Below are 17,429 nucleotides of genomic sequence, written 5' to 3'. Positions count from 1 at the left end.
CCCAACGGGGCGTGAAAAAAAAAAAAAATATATATATATATAGGGGAAAAAAAGTGAATTTGGGCATTTTCCGCACCGAGCGCTGCACGAACCCGAGGGCGGCCGGGGGAAGGAGGCGGCTGCCCGTAGCTCCGTGTCGCCGTGTGCCGGGCTCGGCGCTTTTTGGTAGCCCCGACGGGAGGAAGCAGAAGAAGAGGAGGAAGAGGAGGAGGAGGACGACGAGGAGGAGGAAGGTCGCGGCGAAGCAGGGCCGCGGGGCCTTCCCCACGCCGTCGGGGCGGCCCGGGGGGGCGCTCGCAGCTCGAGGCGGGCGGTGGGGAAGCCCAAAAAGTGAAAAAAAAAAATACAAGAAGTAAAGGAATAAAGCCCGAAGGGCCGCCCCGGGGGGGGGGGGGGGGGCAGCCGGCCGCGGCTCGCTGTCGGCCCGTGCCTGCGGCGGGGCAGGAGGGCACGGGGCGGCCGCGGCGAGCGGCGGGGCGCAGCGTGCCTGCTGCCATCACTTACTTGTCCGTCTCTTGTGACATGTTTGATCCAATGAACTCGCTCCCCTTTTCCTCGGTCTCCCCGGTGGAACTGGACTTTCAGGTCTGTGCAGGTAAAGGCGTGTGCGGCGTGTGAACGCACCGGGACGGCAGAACCAGAGCTACTGGTAATTCTGCTTTTTTTTTTTTTTTTCTTTTTTTTTCAGGTTGCTTTGCTCCCCCCCTAGCCTGGCCCGGCTCGGCCCGGCTGGGCTGGCAGCCGAGGCAGGACCGGCGGAGCGAGCGCGCCCCCCCCCCCCCCACCACCTCCTCCGCCCCCCCCCCCCGCCGCCGCCGCCTCCCCCGCGCAGGTGGCGAGCGGCCGGGCTGGGCGCGCGCAGGTAACTTGGCCGAGCGGCGCCGGGCTGCGGGGCTAAAGGCGCGGGGCCGGGGGGGCGAGCCGCGAGCTGATTGGGCGGGGCGGCCGGGCAGGTGCGCTGCCATTGGCGGAGGCGCGCACAGGTAAAGGTGCCGCCGCGCGCCAGGTAGCGCGCCTCGCGCCGCCGGGCAGCCGCTGAGGGGAGAGGGAGGGAGGGAGGGAAGATGGCGGCGCTGAGGCGGCGGGCGGGAGGGTGGCCGTTGGAGGGGCGAGGCGGCCGTCGGGGCTCCCTCACGAGGCTCCCTCACGAGGCAGCCGCCCCCGCCCCGCCGCCTCACGCGGCGCTGGGGCTCGCAGCGCCTCCCCGCCGCCGCCGTCGGGGGACGGCTCGGTGTTGGATTGTTGTTTATTTGTTTTGTTTGTTTTTTGTTTTTTTTTTGGACGTGGAGCTTAGGTTGGGGCCGGGTGGGTTGGATGTTGGGGGGCGTGGGAGTGCGGAGGGCGTGTTGTGGAGGGGAGTGGTGCTGTGAGGATCTGAGAGCTGGGGGCTGCGGGAGTCGAGGGGTCTGCTTTGTCAGCCTGCAGAGAAGAGGAAAGTCAGCCTGGAGAGAAGAGGAAAGCCAGAACGAGGTGTTCCGCACAGCAGAGAAGTGGTTGGAGAGGACCCGGCCATCAAACTGACGGTCACCCACCCTCCTGTGCACCTTGCCTGGAGGGCTCGGTGCTGCCCTAGGACCAGGGTGTGCAGGCAGCAGCTTTCACCCGCTGGGGAAAGGAGAGGATGAGGGCCTCGAACCCAAGGGGTCACTTAGAGAAGAGGGAGTAGAAAGGTAGCAGAGAGACTTCCATCTGCTCTCACCTGCTCTCAGTCTCCGTTCCTCCACTGGAGGAAGGTCAGGACCCTACTCATTCTTCCTGCTACCGCACTTAACCCCGTTTGTTCCTTGAGACACCTTCCTGTCCTAGGCATACCAACTTTATCTCTGCTGTGTATAGAGAAAGTAGACCAATATATTCACAACAAAGTTAACTTGCTGAATGATGCAAAGCCATGCGATTTATATTGTCCTAAGAGAAGGATTTTCTACCTTTGATTTCACCTGATGGGGATGTACTAGGAGGGATATTCACAGCAATAAGTACCTATATAACCAAACCTGTAGTTCTGCATGTGTGTCTCTAACCGTGCAGTATTGCATTCTAGGGCCCTGATCTTCTGTCACCTACTGCTGCAGCTGAAATCAAGCTTGACTTTCTGAAGTCTTTGATGTTACAGGATCACAATCAGGCACAAATAACTGTTACTGTGTCTCTGGCCTTATCTGTATTCACAGTAAATAACCAAATTAAGCCAGTTCAGAAGAGATCAGTTTAAGTCAGCTTAAGCGTAGCTCCGTGAAGGTTTCCATCGTATTTTTAACTAAACAGAATTAGAAAAATACTTCAGCTAGATTAATGACACTTTGATTGAGCACAAGATATTAGTTAGCCTTTCTCTTCCTCTGTTCATCAGTCACCGGAAAGAAACATTATCATGCAATCTGTGGATCCAATCAAAAGTTGCTAATGTGGCCTGAATTTTGAATAGCAAATACTGGTTTTAAACTTTTCGGTCTGTAGGCCGTTATTCATAACAATGTTTGCATAAATTGCTTTGTATAACACATTTTGGGGAAGCCGTGAGGCTTCATAAAACAAAGAGAAACAGAGTAATTTATTCATTACAAATAAAGCAGTCGTTCTGAATACGGAATTACTATGTAGTCTTAAAACAAGTTGAGCCTCTGAGGCACATCAGTGTGAGATACTGAGAGTTGCTCTAGAGAAGTAGGGGGAATGCTATAACAGTTTAAGTTAATGAAACCTCCCTGCTAAATGCAGAAATGATAACATTTCTTTCACAAATATTTGTTATGCTGAAAGAAGCCTGAAAAGGTTACCTATTTGAGCACTGTCAATAGGATTAACCCCAACTCAGGTATCCGCTTTCTCTTTTTTAATGTTTTAACTATGAGAAGCATCTGGAAGTGGATTATTTTTATTTTTTTTTCTGTATGAAATGTATAGCAAAAATGGGGGGAAGATCAGTGATGAGCACTTTTGAAAATACCAACCTCCCCAGGTAGAAATGCTGCTGATGTGTGATTTTACAGGAAAGAAAACGGCATTTGATGCTATCTGCAGTCTTGGACCAAACCCAGACTGTAACTCAAACTGAAATGGAGTTTGTTGTTCTAGTACTGGGTCAACTACAAAACCGTCTTTAGCAGCCCTCCCTCAGGAGAAGTTCTCGTAGAACGAGGTAGTCAGGAGGCTGAGCTCTGCTGCTCACCACCTGCAGAAGTGTTCCAAGGTCAAAGGTAGGGACAGAGTGGAAAATGCAGCAAGCAACGCTTGGCTGAGGCTGTTGGAGATGACAACTGTTATTTAGCTGGGACTTGCTTAGATGGAAAAATAGACCCTGAAAATTATTTTAACCAGGTTGCAGGCATTGGGCTCATCATTTTCTGGGCGAGCCTTGTGCTTCAGGCTGCAGACTGGAATCAAATTGTGAGCGCCGGAGTCCACCTCTGGCCGAGCAGGTCAAACAAGTCCTGCCTAATCCAGCCCGATGCTCATTCTTCACGAGTTACAAGATTATTATAAACTAATCTGTTAGTCACCGAAAAATCATCTAATGTTATTTCTGGCCAGACCAGTCTTGCTTCCCGTAGAATAAAGGCTGCGTAGAGCAAAAATAAAACGGTCGTGCAATGCATTATTGAACATATAGGACCCATCTTTGGAGTGTTCAGCAACAACCTAAAATAGTAGATTGCTGGTTTTCATACTGTTTGCTTCTTTGCACAGCAACTGCCAGGTTTTTTGTGGCGTTGTTCTAAGGATTCAGTGTAGAATTCAACTGTCTACAGCTTTACCTCATGTTTACATTATTTGCTCCGTAGCATCAACGTTGTTTGGACTTGCCAGCACCCGGCAAAGGAAATGGAGTGTACAAATAAGGCTTAACTAGGCTTACTAATTGCACAAAGCAACTGAAATATCTTTCAGAAAACTATTAAAAGTCTCTGCGATAGAAGACGTTAGGGAGGTATTTATGTCAAAACAGTGCTGTAAAGTAGTTCGGTGAGAGCTGAGATGTTTGAAAACAAGGGTTTTCAGTATGCAACGATTACCACGTATTTTTATTTATATATTTCTGTGTCGCTGATGGCTGTTGATACAAAATGCACTCTGGCACAGTAAGTTCAAAGACAACCACCTACCTACAAATTCTGTGATACGTTTACTGTTAGTCCTTCCCATAGCCTTTCCTTTGTAGTCGTCTTCTGTGTGAAATTATATTTATTGGGATTTGCACAGACCTTGATCTTCAGCTGACTTCAATAAAGCCATCACATACATCAAAATAAATGGATTTTAGCCCTCCTGGACCCCAAATGGATTGCTACTATGCTCTAATAATGAATTATGTTACACTATTAACTTTTAAGAAAGCACTACTAAGTAACCAAGATCCTAATAACAGTTCGCTTTTAATGTTTCACAATAAAACTGTGAAAGTGCTATCAGGATACTGTGATTAGTGGCAAGTACGTGCTGCCAGGAAACTGCCAGTTGTGCTCCCCACACAGGTCAGCTGAGATCCCTGGAGCGACCTGGAGTTTCCAGATGCCTCCCTCCACATGGCGTGTGGCAGCAGCGCTTCAGCAGCACAGAGGACCGTGGAATATCAAGCATTTCCTGGCCACAAGGCAGGGCGTGGAGCTTTTTTTTTTTGTGGCATTTTCTATTTGAAATGCCGATTTGCATTTCTTTCAGAGCACTCAAAGCAACCTGGAAACCTGTAAGAAAAAAGGATGGGGGTTATTTATTTTTGGTTTGCTCATTATGAGTGTAGAGTTCGTGATTCTGAAAGATGTCAGAGTTGTAACGTTAATATCCATTATATCTGCAGCTCCGATCTTAGGTGATGTGGTTTCAACTTAAAAGAGGAAAAATCACTTTTAGTGATGCAGATAGCTCAGAGCCTGGCAATCCTTTTGGGATTGAGACACTGAGACAGCTAAGAAGGCAGCTAAGTCTGACACTAGATTGGAATATTAGGTTCATACTTGATTAATAGATGTTAAAGTACCAATCCATTTCATAAAGATTACTCACAGTTTTGGAACCGATTCAGTAGAATTTAATACACACGGATAACTTTTCTGCAGATGCTTTGATCTCTCTGATAGTATTTTTTTAGTGATTCACCCAAGCATTTTGAAACAAGGGGAAAATACAGTTAGGTCACCTAATGACTGTAATTTTGCTTTTAGTGAAAAACTGTAGTGTGAAAAAGAATAAGAAAGCATCCCTGAAAGACAACTTAATGTGCTGTGGGATCCGGGACTCTGGAAATACCTTAATTAAACTGAAATTAAAGTTGCGTGATGTCATTATGGGCCAGAGCTGGAGAACCCAAATAACCTGATCTCTCTATTAAGAGTGCATCTCTCTGAGGGTTTGTCCAGCACCCCCTGTTAAGCAACAACACCTTTGCAGCATCATAGAACAAATCTGCAAATCCATGGGCACATTTTGAGTAATCCTTAAATTCAGCTATTTTGGAGTAGAGGTGAGATAATGCTAGGTCACTTAGGTTGTGAATAGAATTTCAGAAGAAATTTGTTTTAATACCTATATATCCTTTTGTTTAATTACTGGGACACTCATTTGTTGTGTTTTTTGTTGTTTTTGTTTTTAGTCCTCAGTAGTAGTAGTTTCTAAACCAACTTTTTTTTTTTTTCCCAGAATTAAAGTGGTACGGTCTGCAGTGGGCGGTGGACTGGGACTGGAGGGCTCTCACTGGGGACTGGGAATGGCAGAGAATGCCTTGGCCACTGAGGCTCCCGCTCTCAGCTCTCATCAGTCAGTTCTTGAATCATTATGATTTACTGAGCATCACTCGAAAGGAATCTGAAATAGGTTTTCACATGTTGATCACTTCCCTGGGAGCTTCGTATGTCTCTGCATCAGCTGAGAGTTTTAAAAAAATGCAGAAGCTCCTCCACAGGTCTGACAGCGCACCGCAAGAAGAAGCATTCTAAAAGCGATGAAGTCTCTTTTTGCTCTGACACCATGTCTTAAAATAGGTGCAAGTGTTCCAGCAGGCACACGGTGAAGGATGGCATATAAACAACTGATTGTTTACTTTTCCCACACTCGAGTAAATTCAGTCCAGAGAATCCACCGAAACACTTTTCAATCGGAGCAGTAGGAGTTGGGCAACAAAGCTTCGGATTCACGCAGAATCGATGCGTTTTCTTCCTCCAAATAAGTCAATGCTGTAATCAAATAGCACGGCACTTACGGAATCACAGCAAACGGAAAAAAGCTGCTTTCAGGGCTTGCTGAGGAGGAGGTGGGGCTGATAGCCCCCAGGCAGTTGCTCAGTTATCCTTGTGGCTGCCCTCAGGAGCAGGCAAATGTTATTCTACTTGAAGGGCAGAGGATAAAGGGAATTGTCTGGTGGCACAAAAGGAACCAGTGTCGGAGCCAAGAGATCTCTGCTGTGCCTTGTTCTGTGGAAAGGTCACGAGACCGTGTGTCTCTGCGCTTCTGTTTAAGCTTTGTCAGCCCTGTCTTAGTGCCTTTACAGGCAGGTGTAGCGGTGTCTCTTTCTAGTATTTGTTGTTGTTCCCTTTTGAAATGGAGGAGTACTTCAGAAAAAAGCACTCCAACCGACCTTGTTCATAAATATGAAGGCCGTATATAACATCACTCCGTCAGCCTTTTGGGGCAATGTAGAATCAGAGCTTGCTGACATAACCCTTGGCCTTTCCTTTTGCCTGGGCTTGGCTCTTCAGTGCTCAGGAGCTTCAGGACCATTTAGTCCGGGGCTTGGGGAAGACCCCATTTCTAGCTCCCCTGCAACCGCGGACTCAGCCCGTCCTATCGGGCTCACCATCTCGGCGATACCGTGTTTATACAATGCACATGCCCTGCGTGCGCCTACAAGCCCGCTTTATCTCAGCTCACTCTCTGCTGTGAAAGTAGATTTTTGCTGTTCCTCTGCCGCTGGGAGGACGTCGCTGACAGCCCGGGACACGCGGTGACAGCCCTGCCTCGTCCTGCCACAGCCAGGCCCAGGAATCGGGCTCGCAGGGCGTCTCCGTGGCTGCTGGCTCCAAGTTCCTTTGCGCCTCGTTTTCCTTCTGCAGTATCGCTGTTACCCATGTGCATTATTGCACTGCCCAATCCAGTATTGATTTTTTCGTTGTTTTTTTTTTTAGCGCAGATTGGAGTTACGAGGTAGTCCCAGCTCCTTCAGCCATGTCCCGTGGCTGTGGTGCGTGCTGCTTTATACCCTTACCTTTGTTTCTCTGAGCCCCTTGTTTGAGAGAAGGATCAGACAAAACATCCGTGTTTTCTCAGTTCATTCAGGATGCAGAAACTTCTTGCCGTGCCGTGCCCTATAGGCACTGTGTGTAACCAGGAGTTGCGCTGCACATTTTGCTTCCTTTATTCCAGCACAATAAACTGATTTACAACATCTGTGGTTTTTCTTTGCATTTTCCTTTCTTTTCCCTTTTCCCAAGTCGGTGGAAATCTTAGCTCCTTCCTAAGCAAAGTGAAAGTATTCGGCAGTGAAGAAGTTTTATGTGGCTTCAGCCACAGGGATGCTGAGTATTTGCTTGCCTCTATTTGACTAGAAAACAGAGTGCCTGGTGATGGCTGTTTGTTTATACGGAGTGTTTGGGTGTGAGGGGGAAAGCAGGCACATTTACATTTCTTTACTGCTTTTTTTCTCCAGCTCCCACACATGAGCAATAGCCCTGCAGGGTAGGGTGGGGGTGAGATATGTGTGTTGTTCTTTATTTCACTGTAAACTTTGCTCTGAGTGCTAGGACTTCTCGGGGGAAGATAAACCCTCTTTTACCATCCGTGGGGGTATAAATCACTCCTAATTAACACCATGGTTAAGCTGCCTGGGGTGGGAGGCGAAATCGTATAGCTTGGCTGTGTCATTCCAGAGTGAACGAGGTGCAGGAGGACACAAAAGCTCAGGAAACCTGTACAAGAGGGAAGCCAAACTGACACCCTGCAGTCCCCTAGCCCCGAGCAAAGACTGTTTTGCTATCATGAAGTTGCTCAAGCTCTCACCGCCCAGGTACCCACTGCCAGAGTCAGTTCCTGACCCGTGGAGGTTTCAGGGGAGGTGCACAAGGCAGACACGCGGAGGTAGGTGCAGCACCTCTCCGTTTTATATGTGAGGTTTTTGAGCAACTGACTTGCCAAAGGTTATGTGGGGAATCTCTGCAGAGCCAGGAATTTATTACCCCTTGCCCAGATCTCCGGCTGCTGCCAGAAGCAGACAAGTAGTTTGCTGAATGCTTCAGCCCGACTCCTGGAAAGTACTCCTGCATTCCCACTGAAACCAGTGAGTTCCCCACTATGGAACACATTTATTTTTAAGCTCTACAGGCAGGGGTTGCATGTTTTGACAAACTAGCACTGGAGCATTGAGTGCCTTATAGATTCTTAGCCCCTGAAACACCGTCATGACTAACTGCTCTTTAAAGCTGCCACCTCACCACAGCCCTCCGTGGGCTCCAAGGCAGTGCCCGAGTGCAAGATGCCTTTCTTGGTCTAGCCTTGCCCTATTTTAGCTTAAATCACCTGCAGAGATGACAGTAGAGTTTAAGGGGGGAGAACAATTCCGAATGAATTGTGCTCACAAAATAGACAAGCCACATTTGTAATGTAGGATTTTAGACCCAGATGCCTTCGTCTTGTCTTATCAGAGCCGATTGGTTTAGCTCCTGTGCAGCATAGGTTGTAGTTAAATATTGCACTGATAACTCTAAACTGGCATCGGTATTTACGCAGGACAACTGATGATGCAGCGTCGTAGCTGGCTTCAAGGACAGCTCTCGCCTTGGAACTCCTCGAGTGGAGTCCATCCTCACCAGGGTTTTATAACTCGTGATAAAATCTTTCTCAGTATTATTTGTCTCCTGTATGAAGTGCAGGTGGTGAGCACTGAGCTTGGCACCACAACACGGTGGAGCAGGAAGTAATCCCCTAGCGGGGATTTCCCTGATAGCCCCAAGGTCACTGCAATGAGCAGGCAGCAACTTGGGGAAAAGCAGCCTTTTTCAGGACGTCCCATCACCCTGGCTCTCCTGGGACCTTGTCTGTAAGAGGTGAGGTGTGAGAATGGCTTGATAACAGCATACTTCAACCCTTCATCTTGCAATGAAGTTGAACAAAGCACATTTTTGTGAGGGTCCTGACAGATAAAAGCATTTGAGTCACCATGGGTTGGCTTAGCCCACTGGAAGAATACGTGGCTGCCCAGAAGAGTTTTCCCTCCTTACTCTAGGTCATGCATTTCTGCCCTCTTGTGTCACAGCAGCAGCCTTGCTCTTTCCTCTTCCAGAAAACTGTTTTGTTTCTGATTTTAGTAGAACTAGTTTTCAGGCAGGTGAACAGGCTGGTTTGACCCCATAAAACTCCACTGCCAAACTGTGGGAGTGCTGGACACAACACGAGGAAGGGGATGGGGGTTGTAGGGCAGGCCCACCTCTTTTGGCAGTAAGTCAGTTTTAGTTTTGAGTTAAAGCAATTGAGAAAGTGCATGAGAAGCAGTCTTTTCTATTTGAGATGAATAAAAGCCTTCCAGGTGTAAGCAAGGGGAATTAATTAGAGCATTTGCCCAGCCCAGTTCTTCTCCTGGAGTCTCACACGTGGCTGGCTCACGTGATATCTCTTGGCTTCACAGAGACGGCATCACCAGTAGCTCTGCAGCGTCTGTTTCATGAGCCTTTCAGCCTCCTCCAGCAGCTGGAGTAGTGGTGGATGTCTGCAAGTGCAAGACAACCTCACAGCATCAGCATCACGGTAGTCACAGTGAAGCTACTGAGTTCATGGAAGTCTATGGGAGAGTGCAGCTATCTGGTCAAGAAGGTGTTTTCTAAGTCATGGGTGAAATGGCCAACTTTCCTTTGACAGATGTGTGTATGGAAGGTGTTGTGCCTGGTTTTCAGACAGTACTATGAAAAATGTCAGTCATTCTAAGTTGTCCTTTGCACTGCATCACCCTTCTTTGCTTTGGAAGTGATTTCACATCTGGCTAGCGCTCAAATTCTGTTAGCTGCAGACAGTAGGTGCCTGGGGTTAAATTAGATGCTTTGGCCCTCTAAACCCAGCCTGGCAAGCTGTGGGGCAGGGAGGGGGGATTTCCCCTCTGTGCTGCTCCTTCTGGGTTCCAGAGCTTCCAGGGAGAGGGGAAGGGAGACGAAGGATATCTGAAAATCTTCAGTGTAAACAAGGCCAATTATACAGACATCAATTACCCCAGTGTAAACAACCAATCGCACTATAATGGAGAGAGCCTTTTGAGCCTGGGGAGAGAGCTTTGAAGTGCCTCTGCTCAGAGATTTCCTGTTAATGCAGGGAATTGCACCAGCAGCAGCCCTCGGCTGCGCTGAGTGCAGGTTGGTGGGCTGGGAGGTGGTGGATGTCCTCCATGCAACAAAACAGCAGTTAAAATTCCAGCAGCAATGGGGCAGTGGCAACCTGGCCGTGTGCTTGCCCCCATCACCCAACACATATGAATGGTGGCGGTGTGAAGGAAAGGGATTTTGGGGTACATAAATGCGTAGTCCTTTGTGTCCAGGAACTGCTTGGCCTGCACTTCACTGACTGGTCATACACCCAGTAGGTCTGTAGCCTCCTCTGACTTTAGGTCTCTCTAAGCGCCTGGTGTGATTTTCTCCCTCAAAACATACTGCTTGTTCAGGCCTGACTGTGTGGCAGACGGAGTCCTCTTAAGCATCTCTATTTTTGGTGAGCTGTGGATCAGGCCCCACAGGCCTGCAGGTGAATCCTGCAGCCTGTGTAACGCCGAGGGCTGCAGCAGGCTCCCTGGCCCTGGTCTCCAGTTCTAGGAGAGGAGTCGAACACAAGGATTTCTTTGCAGGCTCTTCTCCCCATGCCACATGCCTGCTCCTCCCTTAAAATTCCCCTAAGATTTGCTGTGTACAGCCCCTGTCCAGCCTGAGATCGAGGTGCAGGCCTTGCCCCCCTATCCATGCAGTCTCCTCCTGCTAGACGTCACATACCAGGACAGGAGTTTCCCACAGGTTTCCCCTAGATGTGCAAAAGTGAATTCCAGTTTTGTAGCAGTGCCTGCCTGATTCTTGCGTTTTCCGTGGAAGAATACCAGTAAAGTCATACCCAGGTTAACATTAAATGCGTCTGACTCTCAGCTGGGAAGAGGATTATGGCAATTTAGGCTAATAGCTGCCAAATAATAGACAGGCAGATACTCTTAAATTGGTTTAATTTATGTTGGCTGGCCCTGACAATTGGAAGAAAACATAAATATACACAAAGCTCGGGGTGTTACGATGCTAATTGAAAAGTCACCAAAGGAAGCCTTCATGGTGTGTGGGAACCTTAGTGCACGGGATTAGTGGCTAATTAGCGGCTAGGAGCTGGCGTGCACGCCTCCCAGCTGTCTCACACCGAGCACCTTGGCCCATGCAGTCAATTCTTGCCCTTGATACAAGCATTAAAGCCAGGGCTGTGGGCAGCAGGCAGCGTGGAGATGGAAAGATATAAATCGTGTCAGCACCGTAGCAGGCTCTCCTAACACACACACAAGCATTTGCTGCGTCCTGAGCCACAGCAAACGTACAGGCATTTGAGACCTGAGCTCGTTTTTTTGTTTTTTTTTTTTTTTCTCTTTTTATCAAGTGCACAAACCTTGTTATCTTACTTTCTGCCTCTTTCATGTCAGGTTTGCAGCAGACGACAGAACACGCTCCAGAGGCCCTAAGCCTCAAACCCTGCTCCAGACTCCAAAGTGAATGCACACAGGCAGCGGCAGCCCCTTCTTTGCATTGTGTTGTAGAACCATGACATTTAAAAAACATTTCATCTGCCTGTCAGTGCCTCAGTATTTCTTTCTCAAGCTTTTTGCTGGTATAAGAATCAGTGATTTTTTAATTAATACCCTCGTGTTATATGAATCCAAGAGCTTGGCATCTGGAAAACGGAGACATACAAAATGGTAGGAACTGGTGTCATTGATGCATCACTGACACCACTGAACTAATCAGGGCTTGTTTAATTAGGAGCACATCTATTTTGCCCAATTGTTTTCCATTTATATGTGGGAATCCCTCATATATTTTTTCATTTTAGAAGGCCGTTTTGTAACTCTGAAGAGTTACATGTTTTCTTCGTGTCCCCACGTTTAGTTTTTCAAACCTGAAACAAGTGCAAACACAGCTTTAAACTGTTACACACCCTCTCAATTAAATTAACCAATATTAAACCTCACAAAGGCATCAAGTAGCAATACCAGCAAGTTTCACTTGCGATCATTAGAGAAGCTCGAAAGCTTTCTTTCCATGTTACCAGCTCTCTGAGTAATGCAGTTTTGCGCAAGCTGGAGCCAGAAGTGGGATAAAATAAGGAGCCTGTGCTCATGGGCAGTGTCCTGTGGTGGGTGAGCTGGTGGTTGTGGAGTCAGCTTTTTGGGCAATCAGCAGGTGGGCATTTGTCATCTGGTTTCCTCAACCCTCCAGAGAACCAACCCTCTTCTCCAGCTGCTGAGAAAAAGCTGAATCACCCGTGATACCCCCAGTAAGAGCTGATTAAAAAGAGGATGTCCTTCTTATAGCAGCTATGTTGTTGTAAAAGTGATGATATGGGAAGAGGTAAGGTTTGCAGGCAGAGCTAGTATCTTATTTGATCACTTACATGGTTGGGAAAAGTTAACAGACTTTCAGGTGTAGTTCTTCAACAGGCCTGAAAGAGAAACCTCGAACTTTGAGCTATTCTGGCCCCCCCTCAAAAATCCTGTTGGGAGAATAGACACGACAGCCCCAGACAGCCAGCTCTGCCGTGGATAAAACCAGCTGCCAGGGCAGCTCCAAGAACCCAGGTGCTCCAGGAATCTTAACAGCCTGTGTGGAGCGACAGATTCCTGGAACCTTCAGTAAATGTTTGTCAAAATGGGAATGAGAGAGACATGGAAAATCAACATTTTCTGGCCACGTTATTTCCAACTGGTTTTAAGAGGGTATTAGTAAGACAGCTTTTCACACAATCGCTTTTAAACAGGTATGCTTTGTATCAGTCATCTTTTAAAATACCTTCCCTTTTAAGCAAAGTACCCATGGGTACCATTAGTGATGGTTTCAGGTGCTACTGGACAGTAGTACTGAGACACCGAGTGGAAGCTGGTCAGTGCGGTGACTGATGCAGAGTGGGAAGTCGGTGACAGCACTGCAGGCTGAAAGATACTCCAGACTGGAGCCTGGCAAGGAGCTAGGAGCATGTAAGACCTCTGTTTAATCTCACTGTGAGTCAAAAAGACGGGGGAATCCCAAATCAATCAGCTGAACAGAGCTCGCAAAGGGACCTCCATTTGTTTGAGCAGCATTTGGGGGGAATCTTAAGAGGATTCTCCCCCAGGGCAGGGACTTCTCTTTTGTGTTTGTTCCTCCTATAAAGAAACTTAGTGAACTCTTCCACCACCTGCCACTCACGGTCCTCAACAGGCAGGTCTGGAAAGGCCTGGCAACCTCCTGGAGACCATTGCGTCTTTCATCACCTTGCAGGACATCCTATCTCTTACACTGTTTTCTTTACAACAGAGAGAAGAAAAAGAAGGAAGAAACTACAGAGAAGAAAGTGCAGAAGAGTTTCTAATTCCTGTAGGAATCTGTGCCTGACACATTGGGTCTGCAGGAGCCCAAAGCTCTGCTCAGCCCCATGAAACCTGGTTGCTTAAGTGCCAGGATCCCTTCTGAGTAAATCCCTCACCATTTAGAGAAGGTGCTGGACTGAGTTGTGCAAGTACATCTGTTCTCAGGTCAGTCAATAAAAAAATTATATATATATATATATGTAATATATATATAAGTTTAAAGCATTAGCCTGTTCCAAAAAAAGTATGCCAAACCTCAGTCTGAAGCTTCTGTTGAATTGAAAAATAGATATTTAAATGCTTTTTCAAATAAGATTTTTTTTATATAGCTTTATAAATGGGAGTTATAAATAAAGCCCAATTAATTTTCCAGTGGTCTAACAACTGGTTTCACTGGGTCACTTCCAAAATAAAATTCACCTGTAGTCTGAGGTGACACCTGGGAGATCCACAGAAGTCTGGTTTAACTGGGGTAAAGCTGAGGTGAGAGACGGGTCAAAATCAGGCTCACCATGTAGGCTATCCACAGCCCTTGTGGAGAGAGATTACCATCGTGCTGGGGAGATCATGTTTCTGTTATGACCAAAAACAACTGGTTTATGCCATTTACTCTCCCCTCTTTGTTTATTAGGGTGTCTCTGACAGTTGGGGGACTCATTGTGACACAGGGTGAGCTGTGGTGAGGCTGAATCGTGGTACTGAAGGAGAAGTGTCATTGGGTCGTGTCACACGCCGTGAGGATGTGTGGGGACCATGGCCCAGGGCACAGAGAGCTTAAAGCCCAACCTTGTAGGATGGAGGGTCACAGAAAAGTTGGGACTTAATTTTTAATGATTTATAGCTGTATTTTTGGGGCAGAATTCACTTTTTATTTTTGCATTTAGATGTAGAAGCATACAAAATATTTCAGATGTTACCATAAGAGCAAGCAGCCTTTCTGTGAGTGCTTCTGCAGGGGAAAGTCTGTTCTGTGAAATTAGCCAGGGGGACCGAACTTTGTGGTGGTGGAGCAGCTTGGTCTGAGCCTTTTTTCCCCAGGAAAATTGATAAAGTTAAATCCTGCCATCTTTACAGGCTCTCTGGGCAACAGCAACAGGCTGCTGCCTCTGCCTGTGTGCAGTGAGCCTCCCGCTACGCGAGCTGATCCTGCCACGCTCGGCAGAGCAAGTCTGAACTGGGCGAAATGAGCAGGAAATGCCAGTTTCCAGCCCTCCCACATGGCCCCGGGCTACTTTGCACACTAACTTTTTCAGCCTCTGGAGTTTTTACAGATTAATCCCTCACCGTCCCCACACCGATTTTGGATCAGCGCAGCGCTGCTGCTCGTGTGATTTTGGAGACGTTTGCTGCACCGTGTTTATTGGTCTGCCTGCTCCTCTCTCCCCTTTTTGGTAATCCTCCGCTCTCCTGCAGGTATCAACACGTACAGGAAAGCTTCGTCACAACAAATAATAGCCAAACATGCCACTTTTTTTTTTTTTTCCATCCGTCTGAAATAGCGTGCTTTCAGATCAGTCCCGGCGAAAACCGTCGGTGGGGCTGCAAAGAGGTGAAAGGTTTGTGAGTGTAGGATTTTGTGGAAATATATACTTGTTTGGACTTGGCCCAAGAGCTTCGTTTACCCGCTTGACAGGTAACAATTAGCGAGCAATAGCTCTGCTGGCTGGAATGCAGCTGCAAGGGCCAGCAGGCGCTGGGTTACCAGGTGGGCAGGTGTGGGTGCAGCGCCCAGATAGGTATGTGCATGCACAGCATTCCTGGGAATCAGCTTTCCCCTAAAGATGCAGCAATGACTGCAGGGCACAAAAGGGCTGGGCTTAGCCCGGGCTCAAAGACGGTGAGCTGTTTGCAAGGTAAAGGAGTAAAGTAAACAGCGGGAGAGAAGACAAGCTGAGGAAAAGGCTGAGAAGCAGCTGCCCCCTTTTTTTTTTTTTTCCATCGAGAGGAGAGTTTTGATTCCTTCTCAAAAAATGAGAATGTCACGGGAGATAAAAAAGGAGGGAAAAGATGAGATAGGGTAGAGCTGATTTGAGGAAAAGTGCATGTCTGTCTAAAAGTTACACTACCAGGTGGCCAGCATGGCTCAGGTGCTGCCGAAGGATTGATCTGCAAGGGTTTCGTGCACTGCTCCCCAGCACTGGCACAATGGCTTATAGCAGACCTGAGAAGCTCACTTGGCATGGTATAAATGTGAAATGGGGAAACCATGCATCAGTTGGCTTAGAAACACTTAAACAGCTTATGTGCTCAGCCCTCAGCTCTGCCCTTAGCATGAATCCAGGCGCTGATGAGTTTATCGAATAAAAGCACTTTGTGAAAAACAGCCCCGTCTCCAGCTCCTGCCAGCACCCTGCATCAGCCCCTCCGATAGTCCAGTCCCCAGAGGGAACCCGTGGGATAACTTATGTGGACTGTCAGGGAATTTGCAGGTGTTTTTAAAATGGTTGATATTTCTTCCTCACGGCAAGTAACCTTCTGTTTTAGGAACAAAATCATTTGCTGATTCTTTTCATATTTTGTTTTCATATTTTTGTTCCCCTTTGTGAACAGGCTTTTGCATTTGTGCATTTTCACTTGCATGTTTCATGCTTGACAAGCAAGCTATTGTGTGACTGGAGAAGCCACATCCTCTTTCCTGCTCTCTATAGTTTCACCTGTAGACTTAGAATAGTGCGTCCCATCTTCTTAACCACGAGAGACAGATGATAAGTACTGCTAGTTATGTACACATACGTCATTATAAATCTCTATTTATTCATAAATCTCTGTTTATTCATATCACACCGTAATTCACTGTAACCTTATTTCACTAAAATGACAAAGTATTTTTTTTTATTTTTAATAAAAATAATGTATTTTTTATTTATAAATGTCTTCCCTGGCTGAAAGGACTTGATTCTTGGTCTACTGATTGATGTCATTCGAGGAAGAAGAAGTCCAAGCACAATTAGAGGCGATTTTCCTTGATCTTAAAGGACTCAGCATTACTTTGAGCCATAAAACACTATTTGTACACTGTTATTTACTCTGATCTTCATTAAGAGGGAGTCTCTTTGCTCAACAGTGTATGGGCTAATATGTGGTCATTAACCCTGATGACTAGCTGACCCTATAGCGAGGTCTGTACTGCTCCTCACAAGCTCCAAGCAGGCTACAAGCAGCCACCATAGGAGCATGGAGACATCTGTGCTCTATGGACCAATGCTCTGCCCTATGGCCAATTCCCTCGCCCTTGCCACCACCCCGGTGGTGGGGCTGGATGGAGAAGCTGCAGGGACCTGCCAGTAGGCAGAGCTGGTGGCATCCCCGCTCTGCTCCCAGCCCCTGAAATCCCCTCACTGGGCAGAGACGGGAAGGGGGCAATGTCAAAAGAGGAGTATGGAGTAAAGACCATCCAACCACGTATGCACATAGCAATAACGTAAGTGAAGAGTTTGAACTGCACCATTTGAACTCCTGTACACTTTTGACCTCCATAATGTTATGGGTTTTTTTGTTTGTTTGTTTTTAGAATAGAACAGAAGTTGGGAGGGACCTACCAAAGATCATCAAGTCCAACTGCCTGACCACTTCAGGCCTAACCAAAAGTTAAAGCATGTTATTAAGGGCATCATCCAAATGCCTCTTGAACACTGGCAGGCACGGGGCATCAACCACTTCTCTAGGAGGCCTGTCCCAGTGTTTGACCACCCTCACGGTAAAGAAACTTCTCCTAATGTCCAGTCTCAGCCTCCCCTGCTCTCTCATCACTTCCCAGGGAGCGGAGGCCGGCACCTCGCTCTGTGCTTCCCCTCCTCAGGAGGCTGCAGAGAGCTGTGAGGTCGCCTCTCAACCTCCTCATCTCCAGACCAGACAGCCCAGTGTCTGTTTCAGCCTC

General features: G+C 47.5%; 1 protein-coding gene and 2 long non-coding RNA genes across 5 annotated transcripts in view; 2 read left to right on the top strand and 1 right to left on the bottom strand.

The window, feature by feature from the left end:
* GRHL2 (grainyhead like transcription factor 2) overlaps positions 1-750 on the bottom strand; it is a 64,469-nt gene extending 63,719 nt beyond the window's left edge. For both annotated transcript variants that reach the window (XM_040548650.1, XM_040548651.1), the window contains exon 1: positions 505-750. In XM_040548650.1, coding sequence (XP_040404584.1) covers positions 505-524 — 20 coding nt within the window. In that variant the 5' untranslated portion in view covers positions 525-750. The remainder of the gene's footprint in view (positions 1-504) is intronic.
* A 65-nt stretch (positions 751-815) lies between these two features.
* On the top strand, positions 816-7,378 carry LOC121065682. Its single transcript, XR_005817250.1, has 2 exons — positions 816-862; positions 5,646-7,378. It is a non-coding gene; the product is annotated as an uncharacterized LOC121065682 (long non-coding RNA).
* A 401-nt stretch (positions 7,379-7,779) lies between these two features.
* LOC121065681 lies at positions 7,780-16,366 on the top strand. 2 transcript variants are annotated; one of them, XR_005817247.1, is made up of 6 exons: positions 7,780-8,067; positions 8,859-9,032; positions 9,611-9,729; positions 13,045-13,180; positions 13,500-13,717; positions 14,184-16,366. It is a non-coding gene; the product is annotated as an uncharacterized LOC121065681 (long non-coding RNA). The 2 variants fall into 2 exon arrangements; XR_005817249.1 differs by lacking the exons at positions 7,780-8,067; positions 8,859-9,032; positions 9,611-9,729 and adding an exon at positions 11,844-12,557.
* Positions 16,367-17,429: the final 1,063 nt, after the last annotated feature.

Source organism: Cygnus olor, chromosome 2 (assembly GCF_009769625.2).
Source record: "Cygnus olor isolate bCygOlo1 chromosome 2, bCygOlo1.pri.v2, whole genome shotgun sequence".
NCBI lineage: Eukaryota > Metazoa > Chordata > Aves > Anseriformes > Anatidae > Cygnus > Cygnus olor.
Note: the sequence above shows the minus strand (reverse complement) of the source record. Positions and strands in the feature narration are given on the sequence as shown.